Source organism: Taeniopygia guttata, chromosome 4, assembly GCF_048771995.1.
Source record: "Taeniopygia guttata chromosome 4, bTaeGut7.mat, whole genome shotgun sequence".
Taxonomy (NCBI): Eukaryota; Metazoa; Chordata; class Aves; order Passeriformes; family Estrildidae; genus Taeniopygia; species Taeniopygia guttata.
The window spans coordinates 69017047-69029931 of record NC_133028.1 but is presented as its reverse complement, the minus strand read 5'-3'; the positions used below and the strand labels follow the sequence as shown (position 1 = coordinate 69029931).

Below are 12885 nucleotides of genomic sequence, written 5' to 3'. Positions count from 1 at the left end.
TACACTGGGACCCAGATCCAGGGAAGGGGGAGCCCAGCTCCTAGGTTTTGTGTTCTCTCTGTGGATATTGTGTTGTTTTTGCAGTTGAAAATGAAAACCACTGTGACTTTGTGAAGCTGCGGGAGATGCTGATCCGAGTGAACATGGAGGACTTGCGGGAGCAGACGCACACCCGGCACTATGAGCTGTACAGGCGCTGCAAGCTGGAAGAGATGGGCTTCAAGGACACGGATCCGGACAGCAAACCTTTCAGGTAGGGGCGTGCACGCCAGGCACTGCTGTGCTGTGCAGCCAGCTTGCTCTGCTGCTGCTCAGGGCTGCCTGAAATTCCGGGCAGGAAAAGTGCAGCTGCCTCTGTGTGACAGGAAGGTGGCCCCTGCATTGGGGACATCCTGGGGTAAGTCATCTTTTGACCCTCCTGGAGCTCTTCACAGCTGGTCCAAGGTGAGCTGTGAAGAGGGTGCCACGGTCTCATGCCTGAGGTTTGGCTGATTACTCAATACATAGTTCATTCTGTCAGACAGCTTTATTGGTCTGCAGCCCAAGCCATTAGCCAGGGACAAACAGCTGTGTGGGAATTTGAGAGGGAGTGTTTTTCTCCCTTCATTTCCTGTTTCCCATTCCTCCTCAGCTTTTCCCAGGTAATTGCAGCTCCTGCCTCAAGGCATCCCACATTCCTCTGTGCCTCCCGGGGAAGGTAGTCAGAATTCCAGTGCACCCATGGGGGTTTGCCCCTGTAACACACATGCATGTCAGGGGTTGGCATTGGTTTGGGGTCTTGTTTCTGACTTGCTGAGTTGATGCAGCTGTACTTCTTCTACAGCAGAAACTCTGCTGGAATCAGTCAAGCCCAGTTCTGTTAGTAAGCCTAAGTGTGAAGCTTTATTGGATTTCCTTTCTGGAGAGCAATGGCTTAAGATGGGCTCAGCCCTTCCTTTAGAGGAATCTGAGGAATTTCCATTGCTTCCTGTACACGAGACCTCTTTTGACCAAGCTATAAGTAGAAAGGAAATGAAAATGTACAGAATTTTTCCATGTGGTACGTGCTAGTTCAGAGCAGTTCACTCTGGATGCCTTTTCCCTCCAATAAACAAACAAAACCTATGATCCCAAGCTGTTTGGCTGAGGCTGATGTATATCTGAAACGAGGGAGATGTTCTCTCTGAGCTCAGGGATCAAAAGAATGCTTTTCCTTGCATCTTGGCCCTGGGAGCCACAGGAACTGCTGCCCTTCAGCCAGGAGCAGGGAGCCTTTGGCAAGTGTCAGGGGGAGCAGGACAGGAGGTCCCAGCAAACCATTGGTGCCATGTAGGGGTTTGTGTGAGGTGTGGAAAAGGGGCACTGGTAATGTCTGAGACCCCCCACCTTGCTTGGCCAGGCTGCATGAGGTCAGGAGGGAGCACCAGGATCCCAACAGACATCAGCTCCATGAAACAGGGTTTCTGCACAGAGACCCTTTTGCTGTCGTGTGTCTGTTGTGGGCTGGATTCTTTGCTGCTCTGGTTAAGCTTTTCAAAATACTCCTTTTTCAAATAATATTATTTGCCAGGGCATCCTTCAGTGTGTGGGGGCGTGTTGGGAAATCAAGTTACTCTCGTAGTTTAGGTTCATATGTTTGTGTACTTAAAAGCCAATTCCCTTGTCATCTTTGCCTGTGAGAAGCTGCAGGGATCCCAGTTGGTTTGGACTGTTATTCCTTAGGGCTGCAATTGTTTTTTTTTCACATGCAGCCTGGGAGTTGCCAGGCCAGTTTCTCTGAGAACTTGGCTCCTCTGGAAGTCAGAGTCACTGCTGCAGAGAATGAAGCTTTGAACTTGGGACAGTTTAACAGGAAGCCCCTGCCCCTCTCACGCCTGCCAGGCTTTTCCTGCTTGCCCATCACCCTGCATGGTGTTTTTGGAAGTGAGCTTTGGAAGAAGTGGTTTGCAGGCCAGGATCCGATGAGTGCGGAGCGCTCTGTGAGGCTCTGCTGCTCCCTAGGACAGCGTGGCACTAATTGCAGATTCAGTTTGTGCTCACTGAGCAGTAAAGGCTCACCTACCCTCGGGCTTTGCCAGATCCTTCACAAGGGCTTAGTAATTTAAGTTTATGTCCATAGTCAGAGGATTAAATCCAATGCTGAATTTTAGGGAGATGTTGTTTTGCATCTCCTGAAGTCTCTATGCTGTGAGAGGTCTGGTTCTGCATGTAGTTGAGAATCCAAAGATAGCTCTTGCCCTGCTCTCCCACGAAAGGATTTTTGGCGTTTTTAGAATCAGTATTTTTGCTTCCATGTGTAGGAAGCTGGTGTGGTCATGTGGAATGGTGTGATTTCTCTGGGGCGGCCAGTGCTGTGCCAGAACAGCTCTGGGCATCCTGTCTGGAGGGTATTTTTAGGAAGTGAAGTGCCTATTAATTAGCAGAGTTAAATACAAGGCTTGGCATAATCTGACAAGTTGTGTTCCCCAGCTCAATATTGCTTTCTCTAAGAAAACCCCAGCTAATAAAAAAGGCATCAAAGCCCCCAACAATGCTAGGAAAAGTAAAAGCTTGACTTTATTGCAATTAGGATGTTCCAGTGGCCCAACAGTTAATGTGTTCCTTAGGCACATGGATGCAACCTGTGTGTGTGACTTCAGTGGAGTTTTCATTTAAAAAATGCTTTTTCAGAAAAGCCTCTTGGGGGAAATAGTTATCATTCCCACACTATCATTATGGCGGGGTTATCCAAATCCATTTAAGGAATAAAACAAAAGAGGAATTTGACATTCAGAGTTCCTAAGAGGCTTTAAAAATCTCAGAAGTACATGGACAACTTTATGTCCCAAATCTTTACTGCCTATCTCAGTGCTGGGGAAATGAAGGAATCCCAAGGAGTAGAGGGGGAATGAAGTAGTCCAGTAATGTGGTTATTTGAAGTAGGAAGGCTGCTGATGGTTTGGAAAAACCAAAGGAGAAAGGGAGGTCTGCCAGGATGCCTTTATCTAAATCAAACCCCTCATCTGAATCGATTAGCAATGAATAGTGAAAATGAGTTCTGCTCTGTGTTGGTGTTGTGGTTAATGAAGGGGCAGATTTCACCCCAGGTCTGCTGCACAAATCTTGCATTTGGAATGAAGAGACTTCACACAAACAAGGGGAGAAGGAGGCAGTGTGGCTCCACGGGATCACGAGCCCTGTGGGCATCGGGGTTTGCTGCAGGCACTTATGTAGAGGCTGCTTGTCTTGGAGGACAGTCACCCTGCCTGCTGAGTGATGCACGGCTGAGCAGCGAGCTCGGCTCTTCCTTTCCATTCGCCTCCCACTGCTGCCACCTAGCAAGCTGCGATGGCTTTTGTGGAGGTGATGCTGCCTCTGCTGGAGCCTCTGACCCTGTTTTGTGACCAGACAACTTAAGTGCTAAGGCTTCCAAAGGCTGGAAGTTCCTGGCTCTGCTTGAAACACTGCTTTGACTGGGTTTTGTGCGTTTTTAACAGCCTCCAAGAGACATACGAAGCCAAGAGGAATGAATTCCTGGGTGAACTCCAGAAGAAGGAGGATGAAATGAGGCAGATGTTTGTCATGCGAGTGAAGGAGAAGGAAGCAGAGTTGAAGGAAGCAGAGAAGGATGTGAGTATATTGTAACTTGGAGGGCTTGGGACAGGCTGTTACAGAACATGTCCTGCTGGGGCGAGAAGCTGCTCCTCAGGCCTTGTGCTGCTGCAGAGGTGCAGACAAGAGTACAGCCCTCAGTGCTCCTGTTCCCTTGCTCTGCACAAACCTGATAGAGTCCACTAGGTACAAAGCACTGAGGGATGGAATAGGAGGGTGTGGAAGAGGCCTGCTGGGTTCCTACAACAGTGGGAATTCCCACACTGTGTGTGCCAGTGAGTGTTACCTGCAGGGGACAGGCTGGTGGCTTGCAGGCAGTGCAGGGAGGCCTTGGTGCCAGCAGGAACACTTGGGGCATCATTACCAGTAAATTGGGGTGGAACATTCCTCTCTTGCCAGCCAGTTCTCACGGTCTCTGTCCTGGCAGCTTCATGAAAAGTTTGACCATTTAAAGAGGACTCACCAAGAAGAGAAGAAAAAGGTGGAAGACAAAAAGAAGGAACTTGAGGAAGAGCTGAACAACTTTCAAAAGAAGAAGGCAGCAGCTCAGCTATTACAGTCACAGGCTCAGCAGGCAGGTTCTCAACAAACCAAGAAAGACAAGGACAAGAAAAAGTAAGCAGCTGTCACCCACACCCTTTGTAGGGTTTGTTACCAGTTTTGGGTTTTTTTTTTTTTTTTCTTTCTTGCTGCATGTCTGTATTTGCTTTTCCCCATTACCAGACTGGAAACAGGCCTTTTCTCAGCCTGATCAAATAAAATATTTTTTTTTCTAAAGGGTGGGCCAGGGACATGATCTTAATTTTTCTCTGGAAGAGTACCTTCAAATTCTCTCTTCAAATCTGACTGGTGTGGGAGAGCAATTGGATGGTAGTGTTTTGGTTTGTGATCTGTCCAGCATCTTCTGGAACTATGGGATGTCTGGACTCAGATTTATCTGCCTGAGCCAGAATTATTAAGGTAGTTGCTATCCGTCCTTTCTTTCACTGGTAGTCTCCAGTTCCCATTCCTTAAGGTTATGGTTGTAAGTAGAAGTAAATTAGAAACCAAAACCACCATGTTATTTTTACATGGGGAATGCTAGTGCCAAAAGTGAAGACTTGAAAGCTTGCTCTAAAGACAAGAAGCTTTGGTTTTGTATTTTTTTTAGAAAAACAAACTACTATGGTACCGTAATTGCAGTTAAATGGCATTTGTGGTTGTATCAAGTTGACATAATAAGCTAAGAAACTCTTTACTTTTTAGTCAAGATCATGGCACTGTTTTTTACTATTTTATATTTGTGTCTTAGGAGTGTAATCCTTTGCCCTCCCCTGGCTTTTTCCATTCCTAGTGGGAGAGTGCTCATGCAAGTTCTTAGTGAGGCACCTGTGCTAAGGGTGCTTAGTTGGTACCTGGCATTTGGAAAGCTGGGGTTGCAGCAAATCTCACTGGAAAACACTTGTTTGACCCACACACAAAAATGACAGTCCCACGCTGCTTTCACTGCGCAAGAGAGAAGGGGGTGTTCCTTACAGGAGCACGGGTGGTGTCACCTGGAAAAGCCAAGTGCCAGCAGGGTTGTGGCTCAGACACTTGTGTCTGCCAGCCTGGGAGCTGCAGCCTGGCCTGGGCTGTGTGGCAGCAGCTGTGCTGCAGGTGCTCGGGGCTTTTACAGCTTTCCCCCTTGCTGCATGGCCCCTGCCGCTGCTGCTGGTTCTGTGCCTGACCTTGGTCACTGCTGCCCGGGGCGGGTGGGGAGGGCCTGGGGCTGTCTCCTCAGCTGCTGTACATTGATGTAGCTCCTATGGAGCCGTGCTGCTCGCTGCTGGCTGAGGATGTGGCCAGGGCCCCCTCTGTGGAGTGCCGCGTGCTGCACGCTCTGCTCGGGGAGAACTCCTCACAATCCAGAGCCAGGCATGGCAGGCTGAGCACTGGAACCAGCCACTGTCGGCAGCTAAGGCCAGGCATGCTGAAACACCCTGCTGCAGATAGCTGGGACACTCATCTTCTCTCACTCAGATCTCAGACATGCTGATGCATTCCCTAAAGAAATTAGAAAGTTTCAAAGATGCTTGTCCTTACCTCTCAGAGTTGGTAGCCTAATATTTTTAAGAACTGCGCAGTCAGATTTTTTCATCTCCTAGCTGTAGGGCCAGTGCAGTACAGAATGGTCGGGGGAGTTCTGTCCCTTTGGGTGGTCAGTGTGAGCTCCTGTTTGGTTCCAGCCTTGTGGGTGAGACAGGGCTGTCCCCAGCGACCGTGACAAACGCAGGTTCTGCTTTGCTGCTGCATTCACAGAAATCCAGCCTCGAGGAACATGCCTGTGTTTTAGTGTGTCCTTTGTGTCGCTCCACGCCAGGTGCTGTACCTGCTGCAGGTGTTCTCTAGTGTCAGAGTTACTAACAGAGGCTTTAAAGGGAAATGCTGATGCTCCTGCCTTGTAGCTCACCTTGGTTTTCTAAAGGCTTTCAGTTTCTCCTCGCACTCTAATGTGAGCTGCAGTTTTTGTAGTTAGGCTTCCAGCCTCTCTCTCTGCTGCCATGGCCTGTGGTGCTTCTTGTGCAGTTGCCAGAGGAAATCCTTGCCATGCTCAACCCTTGCAGCATCCCCACCAAGTAGTTAATGGGAATGCTTTATTTTCTCAAGGTGGGATCGGATTTCTTTGATTTGGACAAGAGAGACTTTCCGCTGTGCTGTGCATGCCAGAGGGAAGGCTCAGGGTGAAATCTGCTGCTGGCCTGACTCCATGAGGGAGAGCTTGGCCTTCCTGATTTCCAGACTATTCCTCCAGGAATTCCCTAGCTTGTACTCTTTTTTTCTCTAAAAAGTTTAGGGCTCTGGCCTGACAGCAGCAGTGTTTGGGGACAGCACACCTGTGTCCCTCAGGCACTGAAGGGGTGGCTGCAGAGGAGAATCAGGCACTGGTCTGGACATGGGGCTGAGCCCCTGCTGTAGGGGACTGTGCTTCCAACTTGACCAGTCTGGAGAGAGCTCCTGGCAGCAGAGCCAGTGGGAGAGGCAAGCAGCCTTCTGGTGCTTGCCTGCTGCTGGCTACATGGCCACATGCCTCAACATGTGCCGTTGTGTTGCTGCTCATCCACAGCCCCCCAGGAGCCAGGACCATCTGTTTGGCTTCTGTCTCTATTTATTTAAAGCTGCTTCTAAAAGCCAAGTGTAAAACCTTTTTTTTTTTTTTTTTTTCCTCCAGTTTCCTTTCCACTTAAGTTTCCAGTCCAATGTGCCTGGTCTGGCTATCGGGGACCATGCTTGTCCCAAAGCAGTCCCTGAGCTGCAACACCCATGTCAGGGCCTGGCCCAACACCCTGTAAAAAGAGGGGGTTTGGTGGTGCCTGAAGGATCTGACCTGGCTGTGAAAGCCCAAGTGTTTGGAGACATTCTGGTGTCCAGGTGTGAGATACCTGAGCTACCTCCTGCAAGGATGCCCATGGGAAGTACCCCAAGCTGGCCACCTGCACCCATGTCCTAGCTGGGAACAAATGAGCTCTAAAGCCACCAAGCTCTGTGGTGACAGGCTGTAACCTGGGCTGGCTTACAGGGTTGGTTGCTCAGTAGTTCTGTCCCCTCAGTTTTTCTTTTTACTTTTGCTTGTTATAGGCTGGAATAGAGCCCAGCCTTGAGGTTGAATTTCTTTGTAATTCTGTAATCCATCTGCATGCCCACCCACTGGAGCGGGTTGCTGGTGTTGGCTCTCCTGGCTTTCTTTATTTTATTTTTTTTTTTGCATTTTGAGTTCAATTAGTGCTAACTTTTTTGTTTTTTGTTCTGTTTTTTAACTTGCAGTGCAAGCTTCACATAAAGCCTGTCGAGCCAAGGATGTTCCTGCATTCACCTGCTTTTGCAGTAATGTGTCTCTGCCATCTGTTTTCTTTTTATATTTTTTTTCCATTTTTTTAACATGAATAACTATTAACTCATCTAATAACATAGTGGGAACAAGAAGGAAGAGGGATTGGGTGCAGGACTGCGTGTGAGTGGATGTTCAGGGGTGGGTGGAGGGACGAGATGATAATGATGACACCATGCGTTTTTCTCACCAAAACCATCAGCACCGAATTATTTTTGGCCCCCAGTCTTAACCAAGAGTCAGAGTTGGATGTCAGCAGTTCAGGTATTGGCTGGCTCAGGTGCCCTCAGCTGTGCTGTGGGAGCCCCAGGGAATGAGTGTTGTAGGAATGTCCCAGCCAGGCCATGGCTGAAGCTGGAGTCGATTCTGACCCTTCAGGAGCTGACGCGTTCAGCAGCCCCAGTCCCTGCCGGGGAGAGGGAGGGGGGTGTGTGTAGATAACCAAGTGTAACTGACCTTGCATGCCGTGACATTTGCATGATCATTTGTGTTAGTTCCTGTTCTGTGCTGTCTGCCCTGGCCTGGTTTTCCAGCCTCCCTTCCCTCGGCAGAGCCGCAGCTGCCTTGGGGAAGGAGCATTCCTAGCACTGCTCTCCCTGCACTACTTGCCTCAAACCTTTGGGGTCTCCCTTAAAATCCTGCCTGGTTTCCAACAGGTGAGGATCTTAGCAAGGCTTAGCAGCCCTCATGGAACCAAATGCCTGGGCAGGGGGGAGATAGAGCCTTCAGCATCCTCTTGGAGCTTCCAGGAACATGTGGGATCCAGAATTCCCGGTCACGGGAGAGAAGGTGCCTGGACTGATGGCACTGCACTGCCCCCCAAGCTCCTGCAGCAGGAATAATGTCCCATTCAGGTGTCCCTAGGACATGCCAAGGAGGTGTAGGATCAGCCAGGCCCTGCTCTCTGGCCAGCACGCAGTGGAACTGGGGCTGTTTAAAGTGTTTTTTCCATGCCATTGCTTTCAGACTGTCTTTCCCTTCCTTCCCAAGGAGTGGGGAGCTGTGCTTACCATGTGACTCCTGGATTTCTTCCTCTGCCAGTGTACAGCCAGCATTGCAATGCTCCTAGCTAGTCAGTCTCTTTAAAGCCTTCTTACACTAAACTCTTCCTACCAGAGTCTCCCACTATAGCTGTTTGCCTGCTTCTGGATGGAATTTCTCAGGGGGAAAAAGGCAGAATTGCTACTTCTTTTCATCACTTTTTCCTCAAGTGCTGGATTGGCAAAGTGCTTGGAGGTTAGCTTATGGGTTGTCTTGCTTTTTAACCCTCGCTGCTTAAACATGGCTTCAGGAAGAGGATATCTAGGTACCATGTCTTGGACAGACAACAAAATTGGATAAATAAACTGGAAATAAAACAGTTGATCTTTTTATCCTTTAAAAAACATAAATTTATTTTAGGTTTTTAAGTTGTTTTTAAAAATATTATTTTTCGGTTTTGTTGTTTGGGTTTGTTTTTTTCCCCCCCTCCTGGAGTTGCCAACTATGCACTTTTCATCAGGTTAAATAGGTTTGCTGCAGGGTTAGTTGGAAAAATGAAATTCTGGTTCTTGTGGTTTCTGGCAAACCCAGCTTTAAAATCTTGAGTTGTGAAGGAAGAAGTTTGAATTGTTTGCATGAGTTTTTTACAGTCACATCACATGCCCTTCACAGAGTGCTTGTGGCAATATGCTTTGCTTCAGCTGCCTCTGTGCATGTCATCTTTTTAATTACCAGTGTTTTGTGCCAAGTAGAAAACTTAATTTTAACATTTATTTCTCCTGCTTCATTTAACAGCCCTTCAAGGGATGTTTAGCAGGGGAAATCAGCTGAGTTGAGCTTTTCCTTTTTGACAGAAAGCTGTGGCCAAGTGCATTAGTGTCTTTTTGGTTGAGCTTTTCTCTAGCAGAAAACAAGCTGTGTTGGAGAAACTGGGAATAAACCACAAACTTGAAGATGTCAAAGGTACTGTTTTGGTTTTTTGCCAGAGGAGATGGAAATTACTTTTTTCCCCATCTTGAACCCCTGGGCCATGTTTAGCTTGTTCCTGCTGCTCTGGTTGCTTTCTTTTCCCTGTGCCTTCTTTCCCAGTAGCCCCTGATGTGTATGCAGAGAATGGTACGCTCAGGTCTGGCTGGATGTGCTTTCACCTCTGCATGTAAGTACAGCAGGAGGAGACTGACCCTTCCTGCCTTGCTCCTGACAGGAGACCAGCTGTGCTTTTCTGGGAGATTCTCCAAGTCCACTTTCTTGCAAGTGGGGTGCTTAAAACTCCTCTAAAACTGCATGTTCCTCACAAGGTGGATTTCAGTCCTTAGGCTAATACAGAGAAGCAGGAAAGCACGCTGAAATGAGCTTTTTCTGGGATGGTGACGTTCCCAGGGCATGAAGCAAACCCCCAGAATGGAAAAGCAAAGACAGTCTAGGGCTCTGTGAGGGGCTGTGGCTGCCCTGTAGAGAGAGGCCACATGTGGCTCTGGCAGGCAGTGAGAGAGGAGGAGGTGGATAAAGGGCTTGTTCCTCCAGAACCTTCTGGGGATCACACAGCTCCTTTGAGGGAGGGCAGTGAGTAGGAAGGTGCCCTTGGAGCTCGTGGTTGTGAAATGCATCGTCTTGAGATGCATCTCCTGTGGCGCTCCAGGGGCCACAGGGGAAAGCAGGCACTGGCAGCCAGCACGGGCTCCTCTCCAGCTGGAGAGCTGCTGCTCCTGTCACCCCCTCCGCGTGCTTCTGACAGCTTCAAATCCCAGCAGGGAGCTGCATGTCTCCCTGGAAGGACGTCCATGTTAAACAGGACCGATGGTTCTGCAGGCAGCTCTCCTTCTGCTTCTCCCAAGCTGTCCCAGTGCGGATGGAAATGTCTTTTTGTGTGTGACCATGGCAGATGGGTCCCTGTGACTCCAGTCCCCTTCTGTGTCCCTTCTCCGAGGGCCCGGGCTGCACGTGCAGGGTGTGATGCCTGTGGTGCTTTCGCCAGCACGTGCCAGCACGGAGCTCTACAAACATGAAGGGTTTTTTAATTAATGGGAAACAAAGCTGTGAACAGCGGTAGAAATCTTGTATTTTTAATATCCTGATTGCCTTAAACCATAGATGTAGGACTTTATTACCTTGCTATTGGAAAATAACCCATGTTTGTAACTAAACAATTGTGTAACCTACATACAGTGTTAATGCAAATGATATGTATGCATCTGTTAGATATTGTCACTTTATTTGATGTTAAAATATTTCAGTTTTTGAATTACAGATGGAATAATAACCTTCTAGCATAAGCTCAGTTATTTCTTGTATATGCTTCAGGCTGCAGATCCAAATAGTACCAACACTTGAAGTGGGGAGAGGAAATATATTTTTACCCAAAGCTTTGGTCTTTGCGTGGCCTCTGTGACATTTGCTGTTGCCATTCTGTGGTGGGGCGACAGGAGGGTTACCTGTCAGCCTCTGCCTCCCCAGCAGGTTGTTCTGTGCCTTTGAGGTGCCTCTGTAGGTTCGTGCTGGTGTTTGTCAGTCGCTTCTTGTGGTGGTCATGAGCTTGTTCCACACCTCAGCCGGTGTCCCGGGGAGCTCGGGCCAGAGCCGATATGTGTGACGCCTGCCCAGTACATTCCCTCCCCCGTGACTTGTATTAAAATGTTGTTCCTCCTTTGTTCCCCCCACACACCCTCACTTTTTCATTTCAATTCTGAACCTCTGTTTCTTTTCTCTTCTGTTTTTCTCTTTTTCTGTAGCTTCTTCTTTATGTAACCGTCACCTTGCCAAAGCCCCCACACCCTCTCTCCCAGTGGACCGCAGGGCACTGGAAGAGCTGCGGATCCGGGCACCCCTGCCAGGAGAAGAGCCATCTCATTCCTCCATCACGTCTGCCCTCCTCTCCTTCCCCCTTTGTTCCCACCCGTGCGTCTGAGGGTGTGCTGTGCTGTGTGTCTGTGCGGGATCTGCCCGCTCCCGGCGCGCCTCCGACAGCGTCCAGGCTTCCAGCACTGCCAGAGGGAACGGCTGCCGGAGGGAGCTCGGCCGCACTGTGACTCGTTGCTCTGGGTTAGTTGGATTTTTTTGCCTCCCTCCCCGTTTTCTTTTGCCATAACATGCACATGCTGCTGGTGACACCTAGAATGACAGACTGTGGCTGAGTGAGTGTAGCTGGAGGATTTCATTTCTGCCTCAAGCCTGCCTGCTTTGAACACCACAACTCCATCTCAAGGGTGTCCTGTGCTCCTCTGGCACGGCTGGAAATCTCTCCATAGACCTGGTGATGTTCTCAGTGTGTCACTGTGTGACAGTGGATGTCCCATCCTGTGGCACTGATGGAGCCTGTCCTGGACAGTCAAGGCCTTATTTTCTGGCTGTGCCTCGTAATGGGCAGAGCAGGATTTGGTTTTGTACAGCTGAGCTGCTCTGGCTCGCACTTAGATCCAAGGCTTCATTTTGTTGTCACGAAGCCTAATTAGTCATTATTTTTTTTAACAGTCCTGAATGTGGGCAAGTTGTTAAAATTTCTGCCTTGTCTACTTTGAAAGTGAACTCAATCAAAAAGTCTGAGAAGTGCCAAAGGATTGCTTGAAGGTAAAAACAAAACCTGTAAATGTGTGTAGTGACCTCCAGCTGGTTTGGGATGGAGGCAACCCAAGCCTTGTAGGGATGTTGTTTTGTGTAGAGTGATGCACTTTGATTTTTAACCGAATACTAGTGATTTATTCTTTGCATCTGTGAACCTTAATCAAGGAATTCTCTTCCTTTAACCTGCCAAGGTAGAGCTACCCTCAGTTGGTCTAGGTTTGGCCTCTGGCAGTCAGTGTGTGACATGCCAGCTACTGAGGGGCTCTGCTGAAGTTGGCTGGGGTTCTTTTTCAGAAGCACAGTATTTTGTAGCACTCTCCAGTGACAAGGGTCAGCTCCCTGCAGCCAGGTGGAAGAAAAACTGCTTGTCCTGGAAACCTTTGCAACCAAAGAAGTGACTTTATAGATACACTCAGAAAGGTTATTGAGTGTTGGCCTCGGACGTGCCGTGCCCTGGTACGTAGCTGGACTTGCTGGCTGTTGTCCATGCCTGAAGGGCTGTGAATATTTGCACAAGTGTAGCTTGGGACAGCATTTGCAGTGATACCAAAACCAGAGCCTGCCCTGCTCTTGAGGCTGCAGGTGCCTCAGGTGGTGCCCAGTGCCTCCCACCAGATGGCCAGGTCAGAAACCTGTTCAATTCAACCTTGTGAGCACACAAACCCTGGCTGTGTCTGTCTCTGTCTTGCTCTGCAGAGCTCTGTGGGCTTTTGTCTTAACTGAGAACCACCACTTGCAGGATGGGATCCCTCTGTGCCCTGGGCCACCACCCCTACCAAAAAGCCATGGTTTGAGCTGCACGTTTTCAGAAAAAAAATGAGTAACCATGCAGCCTGAAAATAGGGGTTCACCATGCAGCCAAGGGCTGCTGGGGCTCAGGGCATGCTGGTGTTCAAGCCCCTTCTGTACCTCATGCAGGCCAGTGTTCC

General features: G+C 49.0%; 1 protein-coding gene across 3 annotated transcripts in view; it reads left to right on the top strand.

Annotated features, from left to right (window-relative positions):
- SEPTIN11 (septin 11) overlaps positions 1-12110 on the top strand; it is a 42969-nt gene extending 30859 nt beyond the window's left edge. Inside the window, exons 7-10 of one of the 3 annotated variants that reach the window (XM_030272180.4) lie at positions 85-253; positions 3456-3588; positions 3998-4185; positions 11128-12110. In XM_030272180.4, the coding sequence (XP_030128040.1) occupies positions 85-253; positions 3456-3588; positions 3998-4185; positions 11128-11143 (506 nt within the window). In that variant the 3' untranslated portion in view covers positions 11144-12110. Of the gene's footprint in view, positions 1-84; positions 254-3455; positions 3589-3997; positions 4186-5850; positions 7005-7353; positions 10761-11127 lie in introns of those variants that run through there. The other 2 variants (XM_030272179.4, XM_072928901.1) reach the window with 2 other exon arrangements.
- The last annotated feature ends 775 nt before the right edge of the window (positions 12111-12885 follow it).